Source organism: Varanus komodoensis, unplaced genomic scaffold (genome assembly GCF_004798865.1).
Source record: "Varanus komodoensis strain SLA01 unplaced genomic scaffold, ASM479886v1 scaffold5, whole genome shotgun sequence".
Taxonomy (NCBI): domain Eukaryota; kingdom Metazoa; phylum Chordata; class Lepidosauria; order Squamata; family Varanidae; genus Varanus; species Varanus komodoensis.
In genome coordinates, this window is record NW_025336087.1 from 10,530,074 (window position 1) to 10,556,283 (window position 26,210).

Here is a 26,210-nt window from a genome sequence, read left to right on the forward strand (position 1 = left end):
AAAGTGTAAAAAAAGAAAAGAAGGACAAAATTTGATCCTGGACAAGATGTTGCTATATGTACAGTTAGTTCTTTGTATTCATTTTTCTATTTACAATGCTTTAAAAGAACGCCAATAAAGTGAAGTTGATGTGCAAAAAATAAACTTCAGTTTGCAACTGTAAGTTGCAAAAGGGCATTTTCTAGATGGGACACATCAATTGGGTTAAATAATTGTTTGATTTCTATCCCATCTTTTTACAAAGTATTTATGGTAGCTAATTGAAATCTGCAGATGCTTCATAAGTACCAAGATTGGGCTTGTTTATAACTATGCTTCTGTAATTGATATTACAACACTAGTAAATGTGCCCATATTTTGCAATTTTGTAAAAGTGTGGTTCAAAGTGAGGACAGTACCAATTGCTGTGGTTATAACATCTGCTGCTTGGATAAATCCAGTCTCAAAATGGAGATTTGTTTATTTATTTAATCTGTATTCTGCCTTGATCTCAAAAATTGGCACTCAAGGCAACCCACAGAACCAATTAAAATGGATTAAAGCAGCACACTAAAATGCAATAAAAACATAACAATTTCATGGAAAAAAATGTTAAAAACAGCAGCTAACCCCCAGGACTCACTGGCTAAAGGCCTTCTTAAATAAAGCCTTCTTTGCCTAAAGCAGATTTGCAGTCTGGATGAATTTATCAGATTATACCTGGCAAAGTATTTTGGCAAGAAGAAGGAATGGCTGATCTCCGTTTCTAAAAACACAAGGGCCAGCTGTAACATTGATATGCCTCTGGCCTTGGACAATATGCACAGAAACTTCAGGAATGTAGACAAATGAGAAATCCAAATAATTCTGTTCCTTATATTAGTTTGGAAGTTTGGCTCATTGCTCTGAAACACTGACCGAAGGAAATTCTTCAACATCCCTACTGTTCACTCCTAGACTCTCCATGCTGAACTTCACCATTCCCATTCCTGAATGACACACTAGATTATGTTGTGGACTACAACTCCCATAATCCCTCACCATTGGGCATACTGGCTGGGCCTGATGGGATTTGTGGCTGAAGACATCCAGAGATTACCATGTTGGGAGAGTCTTCACTATGATTTTATTCCCTAGATCATTATTTATCATTTTAAAATTAAGTGTTAGGGGAAGAAATACTGAGGAGAAAATGTCCAACCCCTCACTTCAAGCACTTTTGTTTATAGCACTAAATTCTTCCTCCAACCAAACAAGCATGCAAAACTGAGTGAAGGTGCTGGAAAACCCAGGGGTAACAACCTAGCCTCAAGCAAAAATCACAGCATGTCCTGAAATATAATCATCTACAGAAATAATCTCTACAACCTGATAAAAATATTCAGTATATGGTACTCTTCCTATTCAAAGAAATCCAAACAGTACACATCAAACTGGAATGTATTGAAGACACAGATGTTCTGGATTCCTAGTGCTACCAATCAAAAGGCAATGTTGAGCCATTCTCTTTCTTTCCTTAACAAATGTTATTCTGGTAAGAAATATGATGGAAGAAATGATGGGAAAACACAGGAAGGTTACTAATGGGAGATGTTGTCATCTGGATGCTCTTTAAAATTCTGTGAATGAGGCTTAAGTCAATTGCAAAAAAAAGCCTGTGTTCAAGGACATTTTTCTCCCATGCTTGTAGTCCAGAATCAATAGCTTTGTCTTTACTAGCAATAATTAGAAGATTGGTGTATAGTGGTGTAACTTCATTGAATCGGCTATGTGGCCTGAGTCTGTGTGACAAAGCTTGTTATAAGTTCAAACAGATAAAAAATACACCATGGAAACCCTGCACTGTGCACAACTCCCTGCACCAGGTTTGAATTCTTGTAATAATCAGGCCCATAACATTAAAAAAAATCCTACTGTTCCAGTTTGCCCACTGTTCACTTTTCTTGTTTGGAGGGACTGTAGGCAGGACTGTAGGCTGGTTCTTAACTTTTACTATAGATGATCTAAAGAACCATAGAACAGTCGAGTTAGAAGGGGCTTATAAGGTCATCAGGTCCAAGCTCCTGCTCAATGCAGAGCTTCATGTTAAAGCATCTCTAATAGATGGCTGTCCAGATGCAACTTGAATGCCTTCAGTGTGGGAAAGCCCACAACCTCCCTAGGTAATTGGTTCCAGTGTCATTTTGCTCTAACAATCAGGAAGTTGTTCCTTGTCCTGCACTTTGGGATGACCATGAAGAAATCCTGGTCTTCCTTTCTGTGACAACCATCCAAGTGCTTAAAAAGTGCTATCACAGTTCCCCTCAGCCTTCTCTTCTCCAAGCTAAATATGCCCAGTTCTTTCAGTCTATCCTCATATGGTCTCCTCCAATCCCCTGATCATCTTTGCTGCCCTCCTCTGGACCTTTTCCAATTTGTTTGCACCTTTCTTAAACTATGGTGCCCAAAACTGAATATAGTATTCAAGATGAAGCTTAATTAGTGTTGAGTAGAGGAGAACTAGCACTTCACATGATTTAGAAGTGATACTTCTATTAATGCAGCCTGGAATTGCATTTGTCTCTTTCCCAGCCACAACACATTGTTGAAGCATCATCAGCTTGTAATCTACAACAATTCCCAGACCCATCTTGCTTGTAGTATTGTTGAAGCAAGTATCTCCCATCTTGTAGCTATGCATGTGGTTTCTTTTTCCTAGGTGCAGAATTTTGCATTTGTCCCTTTAAATGTCATTCGGTTGTTCTCAGGCCAGTGCTCCAACCTATCAAGGTTACTTTACATTGTGTTTCTGCCTTCTGGGATATTAGCTGTAAAGCAGAAAAAGACAGAATAGCTGCCCAATGCTTTCAAATTGGTAGTGCTAGGAGCCCTTTGGATGGAGATGCTTTTTCTTCACTTCTGGTGAGGGCAAGAGCATGGTCACCCACCCCAGCCCTCAACTTGGTATGCCTCTTCACAGACTCAAGTGGTCCCTCTTTTGCTGACTTTCCCAGAGAGGAGGCTGGGAAAGAGGAGGCTGCAGGTGCAACAGACCTGAAGACGTGCAGCCTGAGGATTCAATGTACTGAAGAGCCCAGAGAATCAAGGAAAGAACAAATGGAAGAGGGGCTGTCCATAACCCACACTTATTGGGCAGTGAATCTCCATACAAGCATAAAACCAACTAGGCTCAGCTTGGAAGGGACTTGGTCAGTCCCACTGAAGTGACAGAGAAGCACACCAAAGGCCTTTTCAAGAGTATGCACAGGAACACAGCAGATGGGCCAGTGAGCATCTACCCAATTTTTGGCTAACTTGCATGGTAGCACATTAGTATCCGTGCATCAGGCGAGTTGGTACATGAAGGCAGGGTGCCCTCAACCCCTTTTTTGGTTGTACAGTAAGGAAAACAGCAGCCACTGACAGGCAGATGGATGCACTTTGAAGCTTGCCAGCAGCCTTGCCAACAGCACTGCAAGGTCACGAAGGACAAGCTCCAGAGATGCCATGTCCCTACGTGCCATTGTAACAGTTTCTCCTCCGCGACCTGAATATGCCACTCACCATCCTCTCTTTCTGGATGGGCCCTATAGTGGATCCATTGGTCACCTCATGCTAAGGTATACAGCCTGCAGAACTCCCACCACTGGAAAAGGTGCAGGAGGCAGACCAGGTGCCTCGGTGATGTCAGCAGCTGTTGCCAACCATGGTCTTTGATAGAGGTTCAGATGGAAAAGGAAGATCAGAATGGAAAAGGTGATGGTGCTTAGTTACTCAGTTGCGCCACACTACCCTCCATCTTCTTTCCCTGAACTCATAGCACTTAGCTTCTTCCCTTTCTGTTTGTAACTTAAATTAGCACAGAGGGTTTCTCCCTCATGTACTTTCAAGAGTGTGGCATTGCTGTGCTCTAGGCATTCCACTGGAGGGTATCTGGGATGGTTCACTATCATTTTAGATGCATGATTGCCAGCAGTATTGGGGAAGTATAGCTGCTCACTTAAAATTTAGGATCACAAGTCAGCAAGCAGGCATTTGATGCGGAAGGAACCAAGCTGCATTTTGCACTGGTTGTGGTATAAATAACTAGAAAGCAATGTGTGTGTTGGGGCGGGGTGAGGGGTTGAAATGGGATCACCTTGGATGCTCTCAAAAACATTTATTTCCCTTTCTTCAATTGTTCTGCTTCTTCCCCTCTTCAGTCAATGCTGCCCACTCACAGCAATCCACATTCTCAACACAATGGTAGTTCAACTTTTAGAGAAGTGATACCTACTTCACTGCAAGTACTGGAGCAGAATGAACACTGAAGTTGGTCTATGAACAGCCTGCTCACTGTGGCCTACAGGCTGGAGAATGCTGTTTTCAAGCTGCAGTAGATTATTCCACTCCCTGCTACCTGGCCACCCTAACGGTGCTGGTTTCCTCCCATCCTATACTAAGGGGCCAATCAAGGTAACTCAGCTCAAGCTATCAATTTCTCAGGCCTCTGCCCCCACCTTCTTGCTCAGCTCCTCTTTTCTCAGCAGCCAAACCAGTGTGAGACATGCCTGATTCCATCACTGTCCTGTACTTTGAAGGGAATTTAGACAGAAGAAGCACTAATTTCTGCATTTCTGCTGCAGATGGCATTGCTCTAAAAGCCCTTACTAGTCCTGCAATGGCCAAGATGAGGTCCTTGAGCACTGTCACACAACACCTGAACATCACTTGCTGCATCTCTGCCACTGGTGGAAGGCAAGAAGTGAAATGGGGCTGCATCAAGAGCCTTTTTCAAGAAGGTTCAGTAGCCTGAAGGGGCTACAAATGCCAGCCTCTGTGGGAGGAGAACACAGTGCCATGGTTCCTGCTGTTACAGTGGAAGAGTTAGCTGCAGGCAGATGTGCCATCTGTTGGTGATCACTCCTACATGCCAAAGCCATGTCAACCTTGATTCTGGACAGGGATGGTTGCAATAGTGCCAGATTTCACAGAAGTCTCCATATGTCTCAGTGAAAGCATAGCACTAGAAATTATGCCTACAATCCACTGTTCAGACATTGTAATTTAGAAACCCATATCAGTAAAAAATGTTGGGCTGACCTTGTACAAATTTGCTTTTAATATCTGGTACCTTCACCTCATCACAACCTTCAAATCAGGTGCAAAATCTACTGTGTGCAAAATCTTCAGAGAGATAGTGAGCATTCTGAAAAAGCTCTGTCTCACTGACATAACATGCAGGTTTTGGTGAACTGGGGATCTCTTGTGCAACAGGGGCTCTGGACTCCTTGCATGTATGTCTTTTTGCTCCTCCTGAATGGTATGGGAAATTCTACAGCCTAATTGCTTTCATAGCCCAGTCCTCCAGGTACCTGTGGCTCTAAAGAGAAATTTGTGAATGTTTAGCCATGGGTTTTGGGGGAAAACCATGGCATGGCTGTCTTCTGAATCTTGACTCTGGCAGAGGAGCTATCTGCAGGCGGATTAATCAGGGCTGTGTCCCTCCCACTATGGTAAATGGCCTCCACATGCACCCCCTTGTTCTTGTATAGAAGGCAGCCGTACTTCAACCATGACTTACTGTATTAGGCCAGGCTCCAAGGATGGCACACAGAGAAGCTTTACCAGCTAACATAGCCATGCTAGACTCCCTACAGAGCACCCATTAGCCACTTAAACACATCAGAGTGCTCCCTCTATACACTTCTGTATATGAAAGACGACCTCAAACCACCTGGTGCGTTCTGCACAACATGTAAGAGTCAAGGCAGGATGTGGCCTTGGGATAACTCTCAGCTACCAGAACCAAAGGCTGAAAAGGATGCCATTGCCATTAATGGGCAAGCAAATGAAACTGCACCACTTCTCTTGATTCCAGTATCTGAGCCAGCAACTGAGGAAGAAGCTAGAAAAATCTATTCAGCTATTTCTGAGTGTCACTAAGAAGAACTTACAACTGAACAAGTACTTTCTGTGTCAGTCTGTGTTATTCTTGTTAATGTAGAATAAAGTAGCTTCCCTCCCTCCCTCCCTCCCATAGGAACACCCCTTCTGTATAAATATCTGGTGAAGCACAGCTTTCCTCGCATAAGCTTCAGTGCCTCTGTAGTTTCTCAAAACTGTCTTTTCTACATATAATTACACCCTACCACACAAGTCACACATTCAATTCTTTGCATTTCCCAATCACAATCAGCAACCCACCCCAACAGTAACCCCATACAGGTGATGCCTAAGTGTGCTTTCCAATGGAAAACTAGATTCTTGAGGGGGGGTATTATGCCAAGGGCTGCCATCAATACCCATTGTTTCTCAAAATGATTTTCTGCGGAGTTGTGGCATGCTGGGGTCCTCTTGCACAGTTGGGGGTAGGATGGTATTTATTATTTATTTATTTAGGGAACTTCTATGCCGCCCCATTCGCCGAAGCCTCGGGGCGGCTCACAATCATAAATAACATAATATAAAACGATATAACTTAACAGTAAAGTTAAATTACTGTTATAGTTGGATGGGTGGCAGAGCAGGAGAGGAGGGGGGAGGAGGAGGATTTCAGCAGAAAATCTGCTATGCAGGGAGTTGAAGAGTAGAGGGAGAGGATACAGAGTGAGAACCATTCCAAAGAACCAACAAAACAAGCAGCACAGGCAGGTTAGCATTCAGTAGAAATATAGTCACCTATCAGTGAGGCATGGGGCAGAGAAAGGATGGGAAAACTTTCTGATGGGCAAAATGCATTCTGAACATTCAGTGGAACAATCATGAAAAGGCTTCTGCTGTGGTAAGGGAGCAAGAAAGACATGTTCTGAATCTGCTGCTAGGCTGCCAGAGCCAGCTGGAGGACTGAAGGGGAAGGAGAGGCAGAAGAAGCCATGGCAAACCTAGTGGCCTATTGGGTGTGTCTAGCAAAAAAGCTAGACTTATTTAATAAAAATAATTAATAAAATTAAAAAATATATATAAAAACTATTTAATAGAAATAGATTTATTATTTAAATCAGGGCTGCCTAGCATGAGGTGCCCATGAGTTCTGGGTGGCCTATTACCCATGGCAACAAGCCACCCATCCTGGCCAGGTTCGTATAATATAACAAACTATACTTCTCAGGGTAATTAGGCAAATCCTTCTGGCACATAAATCACAGAATGGGTAACAAACTGTAATGGCTTGTTAAAGTCTGGCTGATTATTCCATGTTTGTATTTCTAGGGAAAATTCCTAGTGCAGGAATAGCTCCCAGGGGACATATTTATCTTCCCGTTTTGCGCATGAGTGTGGAAACACAAAAAGTGGCCTTACTTGGGCTTTTTTGTTCAGCTGTTCCCCATAATGCATGCAAATGCTCTCTGGAGTTTGCTTACCATGAGTAAGGAAGATCTGCAGGTGACTTGTCTTTTCAGTATGAACAAGTTTTCATTGCTTTTCCTCCATTTTTTCATCATCCAAATACTTAGACACAATCAGGCTTCACTTTAGACTCAGATGATTACTAATTATATGCACATGCAAGCTGCACCAAATTTGCTTTTTCAAATGCATTCCATTTTTAAAGGTTTTCATACAATTTCAAGCCTCACACCAAACAGTTTACACAGATTCTTACCAGGCATGTGTGTTAAGGTCTGGTCAGCATTTGCTGAGCCACCTGCATAATGCTCAAACTGTGAGAATGCAGCAGGCATCTTTTCCACAGTGATAATTTCCTCCACTGCAGAGAGTAACCTAGGTGAAGCAAAACATATACACTTGATTTAAAGGCCATCTTAATAGCACCTGTAAGCTGCAGTTCTCTAAACCATGCATAATCTGGAAAACCCTGACTTGTCGAGATTCCTATTCTTTAATGTCTAGAAAAGATCATAGAAAAGGGACTGTTTCTAAAATCAAGTAGGGCAGGGATGGGCACATGGTGACTTCAGCCTAATTTCTGAAGTCCTCTAAGTGCAATCTTTTCAGACTTCTGGAAAGAGCGCTGTGTCCCTTCCCCAACATTTCATTGCATGGGAAGAAAAGTGAAGAGAAAGAAAAGGAGCTAGCAGAAGAGTAAAGGGACCCACTGCTACCTTTGGCTCTACCCACAGCCAGCACCCTCACAGAAGTGCCAGACCCTCAACAGAAAAAAAAGTTGCTCATCCCTGAAGTAGAGCATACTTTGGAAACTGGCTTGGTAGGTCTCAGCCTGGAATGCTTTCCTATTCCTTCATAGGTAGGGTGGCCATTTGTGCATTGCCAAAAAAGAGGAATGCACCACCAATTTGAACAAAAGAGAGCATTGACTTACATAAGATTTGCATGAGCTAATTTATATGCATAAATGCAAAATTAGAAAAAGCAACTGTAATTTAAACAGAAACAAGCATACATTGCATTGTAGTGGGAAAGGCTGTGGCCAGGTGAGCTGTCCAGACGATTGCTATAGATGGGCAACCTCAAGTTTCCTGAGCTCTCCCTTAGAATTGAATCTGACTGGAGAATGAGCAGCACATCCAATAGAGGATGCCTTCAAATAGGGGGTTGTCCTTGAGCAGCTGCTAAAATAGAGGACTGTCCCTGTAAAGTGGCCACCTTATTTACAGGCTTTGAAGCAGAAGATGTGAACATTGTATCTCCTCACTTTTATAACCCTGAGGCCCTCTCTGGATTCTCTTGCTGTAATAAGAAGGACCTTTAGTTAATTTCCTACCCTACTCATGCAAACAGAAAAAATTGGGCAAAGGACTGGTGAGCAGTTGACTGAAGACACAGCTGTCACAAATCCTCTGCTGCTGGTGTAAAATTTAAGGGAAGTGAGTAGCAAAATTTGGTCATCCAGATGTCTTGGCCAGCAGCTCCTATTAGCCCTGCCAGCAGAGGGAGGATGGTGCAGACCGAAACTTCTGGAGAGGCACAAGGTGCCCATCCATACCTGGAAACTCTACTTGTAATCAAAGGTATGTCAGGCATAATGGCCGAGCTCTGAAGCACTGAGACATTTGAGGCTTGAGTTCAAAAAAAGCTCCGTGAGAAATACAGGGGTTCAAATGGATGGCCAATAACATCTGAAGTATTTTTAAATGCACTGGAAAATGAACAGTAACATCCAGGAGGCTATGTGATTATAAAGATAAAATATAAAACAGCTGGTGATGGGGAGCTAACAACCCCCCAAAAAAGAAGGGGGAATGAAAGCAAAATGGATTAGAAGTAATTAGCTTGTATTTGCTGAGCTTGTTACACAGGGAGGACAGCATATATTTTTAACTCTGAGACAGAACAAATATCAAAGGACATGAAATGATGTTTATGCAATATAATGGCTCATCATCTTAGAATATATGTATATACAAGCAAATGGATTATTGTTCAAATAGGATCATCCTGGACAATGAGTTCCCTTTTTGAAGTGGGATGTCCAACAAAAAGTTGCAGCATATCCTCAACCCCTAAAGGAGCACTCTTGCTCACAGATCCAGTCAGCCACACTATAAGTGTAAGTGACTCAACAGGGCAGGCTCTCTAGTGAGGTTGGATGAATCTCCTGCTTCAGGCAGCAGAATGCTTCACAAACACACCATCAGGAGGGCTTTGTGTGGCTGCATCATCACCTCCGGCCTTCTGCAGGGGAAGCTCATGGTCTGCACTGAGCCATGGCCAGCATCGCTACACAGGTAATCGAAGAAGTATCTTAGGCTCCACTGGGTCCCCAGGGCATCCTGAAATGGGAACTTCAGCACAAATGACGTGGGTTGCTTTATGTTTCCTATGCACAGAAGTGCAAACACACTGCTGGACTTGCTGCATCACCACGGGCCTCAGCAATGTTCACCTTTTGGTGTGATACATCCAAACTGGCGATCTGGATCTGCAGGTGTCCATGTGATTATATTTAGTAAGCGTACCTTGCAGATGCTGTACTGAATGCAGAGGACAGGAACAGTGTTGCGGGATGGGGCAGCTACTTGGTCCCAATCCCCCTTCAGTATGAAGAACACACAAAGAGGGGCTTGATGGGGTCATCACTGCCCATGAAGTGCACAGACTCTCCTCTCTCGCCCAGTATTATATCTGGTCTTGGGAGGTTTTTGTAGTGCCCCCAAAACACAAGACCTCTTTGTCAAGAAACAGAGGCAAATTAATTAAATTTCTGTATCATGGTGGCATTATTAAACCATCTTTCAACTCTCTGTGAAAATGAGCATCTGTCTCTCGCTAAAGGGCCTTTCCAAAGCCAAATTAAATAGATTGATATTCATATTATCATAGAGAGGAGTACATCAGCTACCAAATGACACTGCTGATGACTTCAGAAGAAGAAACAGCCTTCTGTGTGTTTAGAATTCCATGTTCTGCAGAATTGCAACTAAGAATTTAGTGCCTTAATTTGCTTTTTTCCCCCCTTTTCCCTCCAAATCCTCTTTCCTTTTTCATTGTGAGTTTTAGATTGAAACCTTTGGGCAGATATTGTCTTATTTCTCATAAGACACTATAGGAACTTTTTGGCTAAACCAGGGGTCCTCAAACTTTTTCACCAGGGGGCCAGTTGAAAGGTGCTGGTGCTGAGCGTGGGCCGGAAAGGTGGTGCCGGCAGGGCACACGGGAGTGGGGGTGGGGCACGCACGCTGAGGCGGGGGGGCAGGGTGCGCGCGCATGCACAGCGAGGCATGGGCAGGCGGGCACAGCGAGGGGAGACTAGGGGAGGGGAGGCGAGGCGGGGGCAGGCACGCGTCGCGATGCAGCGGCGGGTGTGTGATGCAGTGGCTTGCTTGCTTGCTTGCTTGGACTTAGCGAGTCCAAAACAATTTCCTCACGAGCAAGCTGCACCCCCCCCCCCCACGTGGGGGCAAGGTGGGCGGCGGCAGGCACATGCAGTGCATTGAAAAGCTCTGAGGCAGGCTGGATAAATGACCATGGCGGGCTGGATCCGGCCCCTGGATCATAGTTTGAGGACCCATGGGCTAAACAGTGAAACAAAAATTCTACAAATAAACAAACTAGGTTTACTTTGTGTTTAATCTTCCTGTTGGAGGAGGCATAAATAACAAAACAGATTCAAACTGCACTAGGGTTGGAAGCCTCACTTATGGTATGGTTTAAATTTAGCACTGCCTACCAAACTGTCATCCAGGATCGTTTCTATTAGCGTTTCATCTAATATGGAAATTAAATCAGCAAAACATGAACACTCACAAATATTGGCATTTTACAGACTGCAATTGGAATTTTAAAATCGTTTTGTACAACCTGATAAACACCTGCTTAAAGACATTTTTGCAGATGCTTCTGCAAAAGAGATGAAATTTAATAAAGCCATATTTATTAGTATTTAAATTATGAATTACAAGATACATGCAAAATATCTCAAATACTTGCAGCTGCAATGCCGAGCACACATTTTCCTCCTTAATATCTAGGCATTTCTAAAATAAAGCATTTATAATAGCAGCATCCCTCAATAGAGCTTGCAAGTATTAAAGCATTCAAACATGCTGATCCTAATACTCACTACAATGCACCCAAGCCACATTTCATATACCTTTTGTTTATTTCTTCCGATGACTATGGGAAGGAAAGGTGGGGAAGGAATGAATTAATGCATATTACAAAACATAACAAACATCCAATCTTTATGAGATTCCATGTATTGAAATACTCCATCTAGGCCAAATCTTGTATAAGGCTGGGCTTTCCTAACTTTATAATAATTTTGTGCACCAACACCTGCAAAGTCTTGTATTCCAGCACCACAATGAAAATGTAATATATCTACATTTGGTCATCAGCTTACACACTCCCAGTAACAGTTAAGACACTCCAAGCTTCAGCAGCTTTATGTGCCATACAACCCTGCTGTATTTCAGTTTACTTTTAATTGTACAAATCAATTACCAATATCTTAAGCTGTAGCTTCACTTGGGAAATGAATCAGTCCAGAGCCATGGGGTCCTTCTCCTGCTATTACTGAGATAGCAGTGGTGTTCTTGACAAATGGCAGCAGCAATCCACCTATAGAGACTAACATCACAATCCTACTCATGTAGTGGAACCATGCCGTGGTGTACTAGTGGCACCAGGGCCCCAAGGGATGCTATCACGGCACTTTTTTATTATCAGAGACTCTGACCTCATCTGCCACCCCAGTTGGAATTCCACATTCTTTCCAAACTAAGTTGCAGTCCCCACAGTATTTGGCGGGATATGGTGCAGCAGGTTAAATTTCCAGGCAATAACATATTGTCTCCTATTACCCCATATTATCTAAGTATTTTGGGGTAGCTTAGTCTTAAATGGGCAGCTATAACCTAAGGTTTGCAAATGATCTGCTCCTGGTGGAGATGAAAACTACAAGAACTGGTTTGTTGATGTGGATCAAAACAGATGCCTGAACTTTTGGCCTCTTCTTGGAGGTGTGGTGATGGGGACTGTCACAGTGAGCACCTGTGCCTCAAAATTTGCCACTGCATATGCGCAGGATTGCAAGAGGTTGGGCACAGGCTGCTAGGCATCTCAGGGACCTTCAGGGGGAATCCAAGATAAATGTGACCAGAAGAAGAAAGAGGTTTAGACTGCAATCCTGTGAATAGTTACAAGCAACCCTCAATGAATACAGTGGGACTTAGTCCTAAGTAAACAGAGATAGGATGATACTGCTAAGGGCTGAACCATCAAGCACAAGGTTAGAGGTTCCCCAAATATAGTTGCCACATTGTATTTCTTCTTTACTTCAAACAATACTCTTAAAATGGCCTGACTGGAAAAATAAAAAGACATCCTACTGCTTCTACAAGTCACAAAGATTAATTAAGAAACTTAAATTTGAGTACTTAACACAACCTTAAAGTCTTGCAGCATCTGCTTCTAGGATCTTTAATATGAACTATCAGCTCAGATTTACTAATTTTAACAAATGTCTGTGAAGAAGTTCTGAATAACTTTCTTACAGATTATTTCTCTAATTCTTGGTCTCCACCCCAAATCTCATTAAGCTTTATGTACTCTAGCAAGCAACTTTGTATTGACAGCTACCTTTGTGCCCCTGAACAATTTTCTTGGTTCCCACGTCTCCCACTTTTTAGAAAATGAACAGATATGTTTCTGTGGGCACAAAAAGTGAAGATTTAAAAGATCGGTTGTATATGTTGGGGCTCCAACCCTGCCTATACCTTGTGCTCAGTCCTTTGCATAGGTTACTTGATCTTTGTAAATATTCCTGCCTCATACAGGGGCCATTTTGTAGTGCTGCCCACAACTGTTCATCAAATTGCCAAATGTGACCGTGGTCCCAAATAGGTTGCCAACCTGGGCTACACAATGACCAGATTCAGGAGAACGTTTAAAAAGCCCACTCTGTTCCAATCACTCATGCTCCTGAACATGCTTCATATTTCCATATTATTGATTTGTTTCCCTTCCTGGCTGGTCAACTGTTCATGACAGATTTTGCAGGTTTGGCTTATTTCAGAGAGGAGACCACTGGGTTCCACTAGGGCTATTTAGGCCTGCTAAGATTTTCTGCAGCCAACAGTGCTGCTGTGTTTCTCATGTTTGCTTTATCCCGGAAACCAACTATTTTATAAGGGAGCAGGCATGTGGTCATTTTCTTCCATTGTTAACCTTGCTGTATTTTCTTACCACTTTTTGGTCTTTTTCCTTACCAGAAATAAAATCTGTTAAGGAGGAAAAGATGGAATAGGTGCACAATAATTTGGTAGTACTGGTAGTACTAGAAAACTTCTATCTGGAAAACCCTTACTCCTAGTTCAGTGTGTATAGGATTTCAGCTTTAAAGTTCTCTCCCAGCCATGTGACTGCTAAAGAGGCAATCACTACTCACATGTAGATGTATTAAGAAATCATATAATATATATACATTTATTTTGCAAACCTCTGGAACCTTATTGAAGTTTTATACATACCTGTAGAAATACAAAATCATCCATTCCCTCAGTTTCTCTTATTATAGTCTCCAGCGTATCCTTTGCTGTATCAATATAGTCTTGAAAATTCACCATCTGTTCATAAAGATACTCCATTTTTGTGTTCTTTACTTCCTCAAAGCTTTGTGCCTTTCTGTCATGGTTCTCCACCACCATCTTGATGATACTTTCATTTTGTTCTTCTAAAAGCTGCTCCTTTTCCTTACAGTTTTCCTAGAAGGAAAAATATCCACAATATTCTAAATAATGGAAAAATAAAATTCATTCAACTTGACTTCTTTGCATTGGAGATTTCAAGGCCACATTTCCTAGGCCAGATCTTTCCAAAGAGAAGATGCTGTTTTCTATGTTTAACCGTCATACAGAACACATGACAAGTGATGTTCCAGGAAAAGAACATAAGTATGCAATGAGAAGAGCTGAAGTCATGCCTTGAAAAGCAAAGTCATCGTATTGGCGGCATCTCTTATTCTATGGCTATTGGAGAAAGAATAGCCCAGGTCATCCTGATTTTTCTTTCTTTCTCTGTCTGGCATTTCAGCCTGGAATTTTGTTGTCAAGGAATTTCGTTGTCAGAGGTAAAGGACAAGCTGACCATTTATTTTATTTTATTTTATTTTATTTATTAAAACATTTCTATGCCGCTCCATTCGCCGAAGCCTCGGGGCAGCTCACAACATAAAGTTAAAATACAAAAAATAACAACATAAACCCATTAACACCCATTCTACATTTTAAAAAAACAGGCTTGTCAACAGAATCTTATTTCATTCAGCACTGGAAATAAGCCATTTAGAAGAACTGATCAGGGTTACCAAGAACAGGGCCTTCATTCATAGGGTTGACAAAAGTTGGAAACGACTTGATGGCCCGCAACAACAATAACAAAAACAACAAATAAATGAACAGCAGACAGGACAGTGTTCTCCACTGCGCTCGAGGGCAGCAGGCTCGCTTGAGGATGCCAAAGCAGGCCATGTGGCACGGAGAAGCCCTTCAAAAGAGGATACATGCTGGAGAGACATGGGAAGAACACCAGGTGGGAGAATAATGCAGCCCCTTCTCTATACATCCATAGCATCTGTTGCCTGGGATGGCTGCCTCCCTCTGCCAAATGGTAGGGCTAACCCTGTCAGTCTCTGCTAATATGTGGGCAGCCTGGCATCACCATGAGAAGGGAAGTAAGGATACCCTGGGACAGGCAGGTGACAGACAGATGGCAGGCTATACTGGACCAAGAAACTTTGCTAAGTGAACTAGAGCCCAACACACATCCCTCCTTGTAAGGGCCAACTTATTGAAAACTCTTACTGTAGCATTTAGACATCAATTCTATGCTTGCCGTGGTATTATTATCAATATATTATATTATCAGTACATTAATAATACATTGTTATTACACATTAATGCATTAGTTATTAATATATTACATTGTTAATAATACTATCCTGCCTATTTCCAGTGACTGGGGCTCAAGGTGGTGACTGCCTGAATTGGATCAGTTCACCCGGCTGCATGGCAGGACTGGTCCTGGTGTCAAGCTTGGGGGATCCCAGAATTATATTATTTTCCTTGCACAGAAAATATAGCCTGATTTTTTGCCTTGACTGACTGGACAAGGATGGAATGGTGGAAGCAATATTATCTGGGCTATCCCACATATACAGTGAGAGTGTCTACCATTTTTCTGGAGGTGATCTCCATCTTTAAAACGGAAAAAAATCTGTGCACACTAGCTATGAATAGCTTGAAGAATAATTATGTGGAGGAAAACACTACACATAGAAAAGAAATAGCTAGAAAAGATTAAAAGGTTCCATACATGAACCCCACTTGTAGGTTGCCATCTAATCTGAACCTGGCAAGGGTTGGTTGTTGCTATGGTTAACAAACCGCTCAGAACCCATGGGACTTTTCAGCATTTTGTGGGTCGTTTGCTAACCATTCCAATCACCCACCTTCACCAGCTTCAGAAGACACAACATCCTATGAGAATGTGGGTTGGGTTATGGGATCGGTGCTCATACCACAAACCATTTTGGAGTATATAAACCACCATGGCTGAAAATGATCATGTGAACCTTGTGACCTTCACCTGCTGTCCAGTCATACAACCACTTCCAAGAGTCCGTCCAGTTCAGGCATAAAAGAAAAAGGCCACAACTCATCAATACAGCACATACTGTACTTTACATGAAGAAGGCCCCATTTTCAGCCCCTGGCATCTCCAGTAAAAAAGATCTCAGAGATGAGGGCTGGGAAAGAGCCATGCTTGAGACTGTGAACAGCTGCTGTCAGCTGAAAAAGAAAATGATACACTAGATTAGTCTTCTCTAGCCTGTTGCTCTCCACATCTTTGGGATGACAAGTCCCATTGAATGCAGTTCTCTCACAGAAAGGTAGAGTACTAATCAAATAAATTAAAAACTGATGGCTGGCCTTATTGCCTAGGCTGATAAGAGTTATAGCCCAAGGAGGGAATCACAATGAGGAAATTTGATGTAGAAACAAGGAGGACAGGTGACGTCACACTGCGGAGGTGGCCATGACTTGGAGGCTCATGCTCAGCCAGTGCAAAGCAGGCATGGCAGAGGCAATCAGCTCCCCACTCCTCCCATGCTGCATGCTTGCTAGGTGGCCATTTTCTGCTGTCCAGCAACAGTGATTCAGAGGGAGTGGAAAGGAACTTGGAGTGACTTCAGAATCCCTCCCATTCCTGCCTCTCCTACTCCCCCTTTTATGCTTCCCCAAGGTGATTTCCCGAACCTCGCAGTATAGCCAGAACTTTCCGCACCTTCTGTGAGGGGTCAAGGAATAGGCAGAGTTCTGATTCCCAGCTGCAAGACTGGAGTGCTGCTGTGGAACTGGTAATCTGAACTCTCCCATAGACCCTCTGACACTGTCTAAGGACCGTAGGATTGTTCACTCCATTTTGTTTTCTTTGGTTGATTAGTGCGGCTGTAATACGGTCAGCTGAACATGGTGTTATTTTTATTCTGCCCTTGCTTGAACGATTTCTTAAGAGCCAAGAATAGTAAGGAACTGTCCTAGAGCCTTTGGCATGATATATGTTTGTTTGACACTTGAGTGCTAAGCATTACTTGCTTTGGTATTCTCATGTGTGATAGAATTGCACATTAAGATATTGCAGCATTCTTTGTCGAAGGCCTTACAGCTGAAAGAGCACAAGCACTACCGGATGAGTGGGAGATTTCAGCTTGATATTGGACTACTGGATTTCTGCAGAAAAGTTTACTCCAAACAACTGGTCTTAATCGTATGAACTTGACAAAGACTACTCATTGGAACAAATGTATTCTGTAGTTGGGTCCTTTGCTGAATATCTTATGTATTTCATATGAATGGCATTTTGTGTACTGTGTATCTTTGCATGTTCTTGTTGTTATGTGCTGTCAATTAATCTGTGATTTATGGCAACCCTATGAATGAAAGCCCTCCAAAATGTCCTACCCATGACAGCCCTGCTCGAAATTCAAGGCTGTGCCTTCCTCTATGGAGTCAAACCATCTCTTACTTGGTCTTCTTTTTCTTCTACTGCCTTTGACATCATTGTCTTCTCCACTGAGTCTTGCCTTTGTATACATGTGATAAAGGCATCTTGTGTGTAAGCTGTGCCTTCTACTATGTTGCAATACTGATTCAGTATTTGACAGCATCAAATCTCAAAGCAACAAGCTCCCATCAGTTCCCCAAGATTCTGAGACTGGAATTGCTAGCTGCTCTAAAGAACATGCAGGGCTGACATCAATGATATCAAGCTATGCAAAAAAGTAAATTCATCAAGGATGGATACAACCCATCAGTCAGTGATTGATGCGTGCTATTCGGAAAGGATATCCTACTATGTCTCTTTAAAATTCTCAGAAGGTTACTGAGGAAATGGTTACAAGTATCATAATCCTGGCTAAAAGGAAGTTAGTAAGCATAGTTTACACCCTCAGTAGTTTTTTGTTAATTTAATTTTCCTTTCTGATAACAGGGCAACATCTAATGCCTCAGTGTGCCTCAGCTAGAGTACCCATGAGAACTTTCGCTATCACAACAGGAACTAACGCTTACAAAAACAATGGTAGGAATGAACAGTAAGATTCGTTTCCAGAATGGGACTGATCAGCAGAGCTCCCCTCAGTAATTCCTGCTGATCCACTTTGTTCTGGAAACTAGAGTTTCTGCACATTCTGGATGTTTGAGGAAGAGCTAGCAGTGAGCCAGTCTAGCACATGGGCAGCATTGTGTCCTGCCCACAGTCTGGAGCTCTCTCAGGCCAAACTTACCTCAAGAGAATTAAACAGAGCTTCTATTTCACCAACAAACCCCTCAATCTTCAAAGACCTTTCTTGCAAAACATCTAAGGATCCATCCAATTGACTCTGAAATTAAAAAAAGCGTTGAGAACCATATAAGTAAAGTGGTCATAAGGTAAGTGGGGGATGCTTTATATTTTTTTACACATAGAACTAGACACGATCAAAATGCTGAATCTTTAAAAATACAATCTGCTAACTCTCTGCTTCATTGTTGCCCTACAAGGACCAGATGCATTGCCCAGATAGCCATTCTCTTTGGCTGACATGGCTGTTACTCCTGAAGAGAGTGGATGCATCTTAGTCTAGTGTCTCAGTTCTGGCCATTCTGCCTTGGGTGACTCTGCTAGGAGACAAGTCTAATGAAAGAACCCGGTCTCCTGGTGGTGTTGCTCTTGACCTTTCTGATGTCCTCAGACCTTCTCAGCATGTAAGGTGTGCACCCTCTGATAGGGATCCAGAAATCCCCACAGCTGGAAATAACTGGCTGACATATGTATAGCAACTGATATTGAGCTATAGTTGAGAATTTACTGGAACACAAACTATATTGGAGAAAGAGAGAATCATGCCAGTAATTATGAAGAACCTGAGGTAGGCAAAAAGCTGAAAAAATAAAATAAGATGTACTGACAGGGTTTTCTACAATTCCATTTCCTTATGAAGCTTGGAAACTTTCATAGATTTAAATAGTACATTAATCCACTAATCAGTTGAATAATTGATGGGTTAAATTTTATTAGAGCAGTAAGGCTGAAGGCACTTGTATAAAAACTTGGCTTTAGCACATTAGTTTATTTTCCAATCCTTATTAAAGTACTAAAGATGACATTTCCTTCAAACAAGCGCTAGTCTTTACTGATTAAATGATAAAATAGTATCATCAAAAAGGAAGTCAGAGTGAGGCTTTAGTGATGAGTATATTTAATTAGATGTAATCAATGAAGCAATCAATTTATTTATTAAAATCTATGGCCAGTATCCCAAAGGACTGTCTTTAAGCATTTTGATTATATAAGATCAGGGAAAGGCAGCTGATTTTTTGTTTTAGCTGCAATCACATTGAACACCATTCTAGAGAATCTGCTTGCCTTCAGGAGTGGAGGATTTTTAGCATGGGTTTGCAGAACTGTAGGAGAAAATATGGCCTTGACAGACTATGCTATTGCATGCAGTCCTTCGGATTCCGAGAAGTGTGTTCAACCAAGTAAAATAATTCTTAAGTGATTAACATCCCTAATTGTATTTGGCTTGCTTTTCCTGAACTTCTGAAACTGCTTCTCAGAAGTTATGAAGGATTAGGTTCTTCAAATAATGGAGGACAACACTCATGAGTTATAACTGTCTCTCCTGCTGTAGCTCCTTGACCTTCCTTTGGAACACTTGGGCCATCTGTTCAAAAGCAGTTTCTCTTTCGTAAACACCCTTGACGCTAGTCAGATTCCTCTGTATACCTAAAAGGACAGTTAAAGCAAGACTCAAACTGGTGTGTGACCTGGAAATTACAAAATGCATACATCAAATTGCAATATATAGACTGAGTGTATGCATGAATTCACAGGACAAAAAGCATTCTGCGGTTCCAAGGTGAATGTGTGTTTTGCTGGGAATTTTTTAAATAGCCTTTATTAGCATATTAAAAGACAGAACACATTACATAGCTGATGAAAGCCAAGGCAGTGAGTGTCCTGTTACCTGAGCACCTCCTAGAAGAACACAGTAACTTATTAATAGTACACACAAGATAGAAAGGGTGCAAGAGTCAAAGCAGTGTTTTGCCTGATGGAACAAATATTGGCTTGAGCTTCTGTATAGCCCAAAATGCCTGATCCTACTGTGTCTTGAAAGCTAAACAGAGATTAGGCCTGGTTAAAATCTGGATGGAAGACGTTAGTCCTGCCTTGAGCAGTGGGTTGGAGATGATGACCTTCTAGGCCCCTTCCAACTGCAGGATTCTACAAGGGAATCAGGTTTGTTTCATAGCTAGCCTAGAATTAATTTTTGGCTTGCTGTCTGAATAACAGAGCCAAGGGATGATATCATGGTGTATGCTCAAGTCCTTTGACTTTGAAGAAACCTCTCTAGGGATGAAAGAGAGGCATGTGACTTTCCTGTTATTCTTAGCAATTCCTTCTCATTCACCATTGTAGTATGGATTCTTTATAGACTGAGAAGGAAGCAAGTTGTGTTACAAATCAATGGGTGTTTTGTAATGGACATCAATGAATTCCACCCCTATTAAAAAGTTGTTCACATGAGTAATTGACAGGACATTGAAGAGCATGTTAGAAAGCTAGCACAATGCAGTGGTTATGAGTGTCATCTGAGGAAGCAGTGGTTCGAAATTCACTTTTGCCTTCATGGCATTAAGCAAGCCACTATGCTCTCAGCTTTCTTCTATCAATTGGAATCTGGAGATATTAATATTGGTCTACTTTATAGAGTTATTGAAAGACAGGAGTGCAGAACCTCAAGCCTGGAGGACAAATCCAGCTTGTCTGTGGTCCCAATCTGGCCCCCAAGGATCCCTAGACAGTGATGCTGCTTTTCTTCTGACCACCATTTTTATAAGGTTTTTTTTTTTGAAATTCTGAATGGTTGAAGTGCCTTTCTAATGGCTTAGCTACTGGCAGTAAGAATGTTAAACTAAAAATTGCTGGGATTCCTGCATCTGTTCACCACTGAATGTGGCTCCTAAGAGCATCTTCAGTCTAGGCCTTGAGCACACAGTGGTTCTACATACCTATTTTAGGGATTATTTATTTATTTATATTGCAATTTATATCCTGCCTTTTTGCTACAAAGGGCTCAAGGCAGCTTACCTCTCCTCCATCTTAACCCCACAACAACAACCCTGTGAGGTAGGCTGGGCTGAGAGTCTGTGACTGGCCCAAAGTCACCCAGTTGGCTCCATGGCTGAGCGGGGATTAGGACCAGATCACCTGACTCCCAGTCCCATGCTCTTAACCACTACACCACACTGGACATGGCATGGAAGGCTGCACTAGGCTGGCAACCTTGGCGGAAATTAGGTTCCTCACCTTACATGAGTGGAAGTGCTTTCCGCTACCTCAAATAATCCAGGAGCACGACAGGATATCATCCTGTGTGTGTTTTATTTCATTAGGTATATTCCTTGCTTTTGAAATGGTACAATAAAAGAAAGGCCAGGATCCCCCAGAGTGTGGGCTTCCCCCCTTCTTTTTGTCCACCTCCCATATCAAAATCTTTTAATGAAGCTTCCCAAACATGCTTTTTCACTCAGCTTGTTCACTTGATAAATCGCAGCACAAATCCACCACGGACTTCCGGGACTCATAAGACAGTGCTTAGGATACTGGGTGCCAGTTGTGAAAAAGTATCCCTCAAGATCTGGTGTTTGAGGAAGCATTACATTACGGTAGGTGCACTGGTAGGCCAAACAAAATCACTTGCATTCAGGAGGGCCAGCAAAGAATCATGCTCTTGTATATGTTAAAAGACTTTCAAAATTCCAGACTACGGATCAAAGCAGATATAATGCAAGAGATCCATGACTGCATCTTCAGATTTTAAGTAGCCATAGGGAGACTCTAATTTTGATGAGCTCAGAGGTACAGGGGAGAGATTGTTTCTCACTAATTATCTGTATTTTTATCCAACAGGAAAAAGAGAGGGGAACCCTCAGCTGCCGGAAAAAGCAGCTTAATTGTGAAAATACTTGAATTAACACTGCACTGAATGTGTTTCAAGCACAATAGAATGCAACCTACATTAGGTCACTAAGAATTGTTGGCTCTCCTGAGCTTGTGCTGTGTACTCTATATTCCAGGGAAACATCCTTAAGTAAACATCAGAGTTAACGAGAACACAGTTCAGTAATTCCAAAATGTTAATTGCTTACCTTTAATACAGTCGCGGCTCTATCCAAGTCTGTCACATCATGCTCTTTATGCTCCCCAAAAAGCTTGTCCTCGCCAGAGATAGGACACTGACATTGGTAGCAATAGCTATCCAATTGTGCCCAATCTATTTCTTCCTGTAGGATCTCAGTTTCTGGAATATTTCTTGGTAGCTTTTCAGAATTCATCAACTCAAATTCCTCTTCTTCAGGATACATACTTGCCTCTCTTTCATTCACAAATTCGTAAGTATCACTAATATGATCTAAGGATTTTCTGTCATCAAGCAGCAGCTCTTCATGAGCTGCTTCTGAGGATATTTCTTCCTGAAAGACATCATCTCGGGCAACCATTTCATAGTCCATGAGTTCTGCTAGATCTTCATCAATGTCACTGTACTCTTCTTCTTTTATTGAATATAATGGATAGGTATCAAACTCATGTGATAAAAGAGAATAGTCCAGTTCCACAAATGGTTGGTCAGATAATTCTTTTGGTTCTTGTTGGTCTGTTGTTTCTCTGTTGAGCTCAGTTAGATCATGAACAGTATATTCTCCAACGCTTTGTTCAGAAGCCTGCCTCTCAGTCTCCTGACAGGCGAGATGGTTGTGATCTAAAAGATGTGCTTCCTGTGTCATGGACTCATCAACGGCTGCCATTACGTTGCCTTCTGCTTGCCCCTCATTTTGCCTGTGAGAGTCAGCATCCTGTGATGCTTCAAAAGAACGTGGACTTTCTTCCAAAGGTTTTATGACATCATTATACATTTCATGGACTTCTGTTATTTCAGACTGTTGGCTTTGGTCAACTGCCAAATCAGCAACTTCCTGGGCTTCATTTTGCACAGATGCTTCATGTTGATATACAGTTGCTGCATAATCAAGGATTGGACTAGACTCCTCATCACTTGTTTCCTCAGGTAATACCTGGTCTGTTTCTTCAGTCACATATTGTTCTTCTCTTATTTGGCCGCTGTCATCATTACTTGCACCCGAGCTATAGAATCCACTTCCAAAAGGAATCGCATATGTTGGCCGGCAAATTTCAACTTTTACATCACTAATAATCTCAGCTGGGCTCTCTATCAATGTATTGCTCTGACTCTCCATAACTCCAGTTGGTGATATGACCCCTCCGGGGGCAGGTGCTTCAGCTGGAATGTGAGGAGGTTCATGTTTCTTTTCACTTGGTTCCCATGCACTTTCTGTGACTCTTGGTTCATTTAAAGCTTGTCCAATAATAGGCTGATCTTTTAGAACTTTCTCTGTTTGGGATTCTTCTGAAGTATTTGGAACAGAATCATCAGGAATGTCCTTTTTACAATATATTCCAGACCCATCATCTGAAGCATGACCTCTAATATGAACATCATTTTCTGTATACTCAGTTTTTTCATTGGATGGATATTTGCTGCTATCTTCTTTTAATTCTTCTACTACTCCTTCATAGAGATCTTCATATAAAAATGACAAAGCAGGTGGTGCTTCTAGAAATCCAGGGCTCACTACAGTAGTAGGCAGGGGAGTTAATGGAGATTGGCATAACACATCTTTTCCTGTGTTAAATAAGGGTGCATCAGCAGCTAGCAAGTTAAGTTCACCCGCTGTGTTTTCAGAATTTCCTTTGGTAGCTGCTGCTTCATTTAGTATCTTTGAAGTGGCTTCATGGGTAATGGTTGCATTTTCTTTCTTGGCTTTATCCAAGTCTTTTTCTAATGAAGAGAATTTTAAAATACTCTCTGAGCTTGAAACTGGAGATGTTCCTTCCTCAGAATGTTCATTTGTAATGTCAAATGACCTCTGCACATCTTTGATAGACTGTTCTTTCCCTGTCTGGGTGAAGGAAGTTTCATCAGTCAAGGTATACTTTTCAAAGTAATCAATATCAGTGGCTTTTAAAATTCCATAACACTTGTTTTCTGGGATAGCAGAAACTTCGATTGTGGTTTCTGCACTTTCCTGGACTCCTTTTGCTTTCGTAAGTTCCTTTGATTCATTTCCCTTATTTTCATGAATGTCTGCTTTCAAGCCTTCTAAAATTTTACCCACTGAAGGTTCCTGCTGAAGAACCACGTCTTCAGTATCATGAAATGGTTTTGTTTTCAACAATGGAACTGCTTCCAAGTATTCTAAACTCTCAAGCATGTGCTTGTCTTTATCAACAGGAGAAATTAGTGGAGGAGCTTGGATTTTTCCTACCTGGTAACCTTCAGAAATAGTAAAGGTATCTTTTTCTTGATCAAGCTCAGGAGCAGGTATCAATTCTCTTTGTTTTTCCTCATCTTCTAAGCCCTTTTCTTTTTGTAAGTATTTCTCAGGTTCTTTCAGATCTCTGTCCACACTGGGCAAATATGTTTCTTCTTCTGTTTTTGCAAGAACAACCTCATTAATTACCATAGTCTTACTATCCATTGTGTTAGAGTCTGCTGAATTTACTGATGAATCGGGGTCATGTGCATGAGTATCATTTATGGGTTTTAGTATCAAGGCACAGGAGGGTTCAATCTGAGGTAATGTAGGAATATCAGAAATGTTTTCTGTTCTTTCTTCAAGGGAACAGCTTGAAATAATATCTGTTTGAGGTTTATTAGTAAACTGCTCTGATTCAAAATGTGTCAAAGAAGGCTCAGCTTCTCTCTTAATAGTTACATTTGTTTCAGGAAGAAGAGCCAAGGCGGTTCCTGATCTTTCTTTCAACAAACCATCTTCCTTGGAAGGAGGTTGAGCATCTAGATTCTCTGTTTCAGAGGGGAGGGGACAACGTGCACGCATCGCCTTTGCCTCAGAAAGGAGAAATGCAGTGATGGACAAGGATTCTTCTGGTATCTCCTTTGCTCCCTTTTGTTTCTTGTCCTTGTCAGATACATCCAGCAGAGCAGAGCTGGGTGAAGGTACTGAGACTGCTGATGGATGTGAATTAACCTGCTGCTCCTCCACTTTCTCTGGGAGAAAAGATGAAACTGCTGGTGACTTTTCTGAGTTCTGATTCTGTGCTTCAGATGAATACAATTGTATTTCTGAGGAACAAGACAAGTCTGCAGGTGGTGGCTGATGAAGTTCTTGTTTCTTTGCTTCATCCATTAACTGAGATAACATTGAAGCTACAGAGCCCAATTCTGCAGTTTGAAGCAAGTAGTCCTGTTGTCCCTGTGATCCTGTCTCACCAGGCAGTTTGGGTGAATCTTGAACAAAGGTAGAAGAAAAAGGCTGAATTTCTTCTATTGATGATTCTTTTCCTGATTCCAATAACTTTAGCTGCTCTAGTTCCTCTTGCATGATGGAAGAGTTTGAGAGAACAGCATGCTCCTTGGAGTGCTCAGTCTGCAAAGGTACCCTTTCTTGGATTTCCTCTTCACCTTTGTTGCACAACAATTCTTGGTGTAAAGGTGCGGATGGCCCAGTGGGAAATGAGTGCAGAGGAGTCTCTTGCTCCTTGATCTCTTCTGTGGAATCCAGTAAGGTCAAATCTTCATGCTTCAGTTGTGCTGTCTCAGGGCAACAAGCCTTGGTATCCTGACCGATCATTTCAGACTGTGCAGTAACAAGCAAGTGAGACTGAGCATCTTGCATGCCCACTTTTCCAGTAGCCAGATCATTTGTGACTGGGGAATCAAAGTAACGTGATTGGTCTTGTTTCTCATCAGCAGAAAGAGCATATGATGAAAACATTTCATGGGAAAGCAGTTCGGCAGACAGGGGTGAGTCAGGAGGAGCCATTCCCTTCACTTCTTCAGAAACAGAATCTTCTGGAATGGAATTCAATTCCTGTGGCACAGTCTTCAGGGCCATGGGTGAACCGAGTGCCTCCTTCTTGGCTTCAGCAATTAGGAAAGCTGTAAAAGATGGTGTCTCATCTAGTCCCAGTTCTGGAGTCAGCACTGGAAGAAGGAATTGACTTTCTTCTAGCTCAGCTTTGCCCTTAAGATCTGGTAAAAGATAATCGGTCTGTTCGGAGGCCAGCACAGATGTTTCTATGGACTCTTTGGCAACTGTCTGATCCTTTGTTTCATCAGGAAAACTTGATTCCATTACTGGAGATGGTTTGGCTGCCTCATTCAGTGAACTATTGAATGAAGCATTTGGGCTTTTCCCTGGTTCTGAAGCAGTGGTAGGACTTTCCACTTTTGATTTTTGAGTTAAGAGAGAATAAAA

At 42.0% G+C, this 26,210-nt stretch overlaps 1 protein-coding gene across 1 annotated transcript in view; it reads right to left on the bottom strand.

Moving 5' to 3' along the window:
• CMYA5 (cardiomyopathy associated 5) overlaps positions 1 to 26,210 on the bottom strand; it is a 74,775-nt gene that overhangs the window by 34,410 nt on the left and 14,155 nt on the right. Inside the window, exons 3-7 of the mRNA XM_044445921.1 lie at positions 22,062 to 25,811; positions 18,149 to 18,244; positions 13,833 to 14,066; positions 11,453 to 11,475; positions 7,544 to 7,662 (exon numbers count right to left, since the gene is read on the bottom strand). Of these exons, the coding sequence (XP_044301856.1) occupies positions 7,544 to 7,662; positions 11,453 to 11,475; positions 13,833 to 14,066; positions 18,149 to 18,244; positions 22,062 to 25,811 (4,222 nt within the window). The remainder of the gene's footprint in view (positions 1 to 7,543; positions 7,663 to 11,452; positions 11,476 to 13,832; positions 14,067 to 18,148; positions 18,245 to 22,061; positions 25,812 to 26,210) is intronic.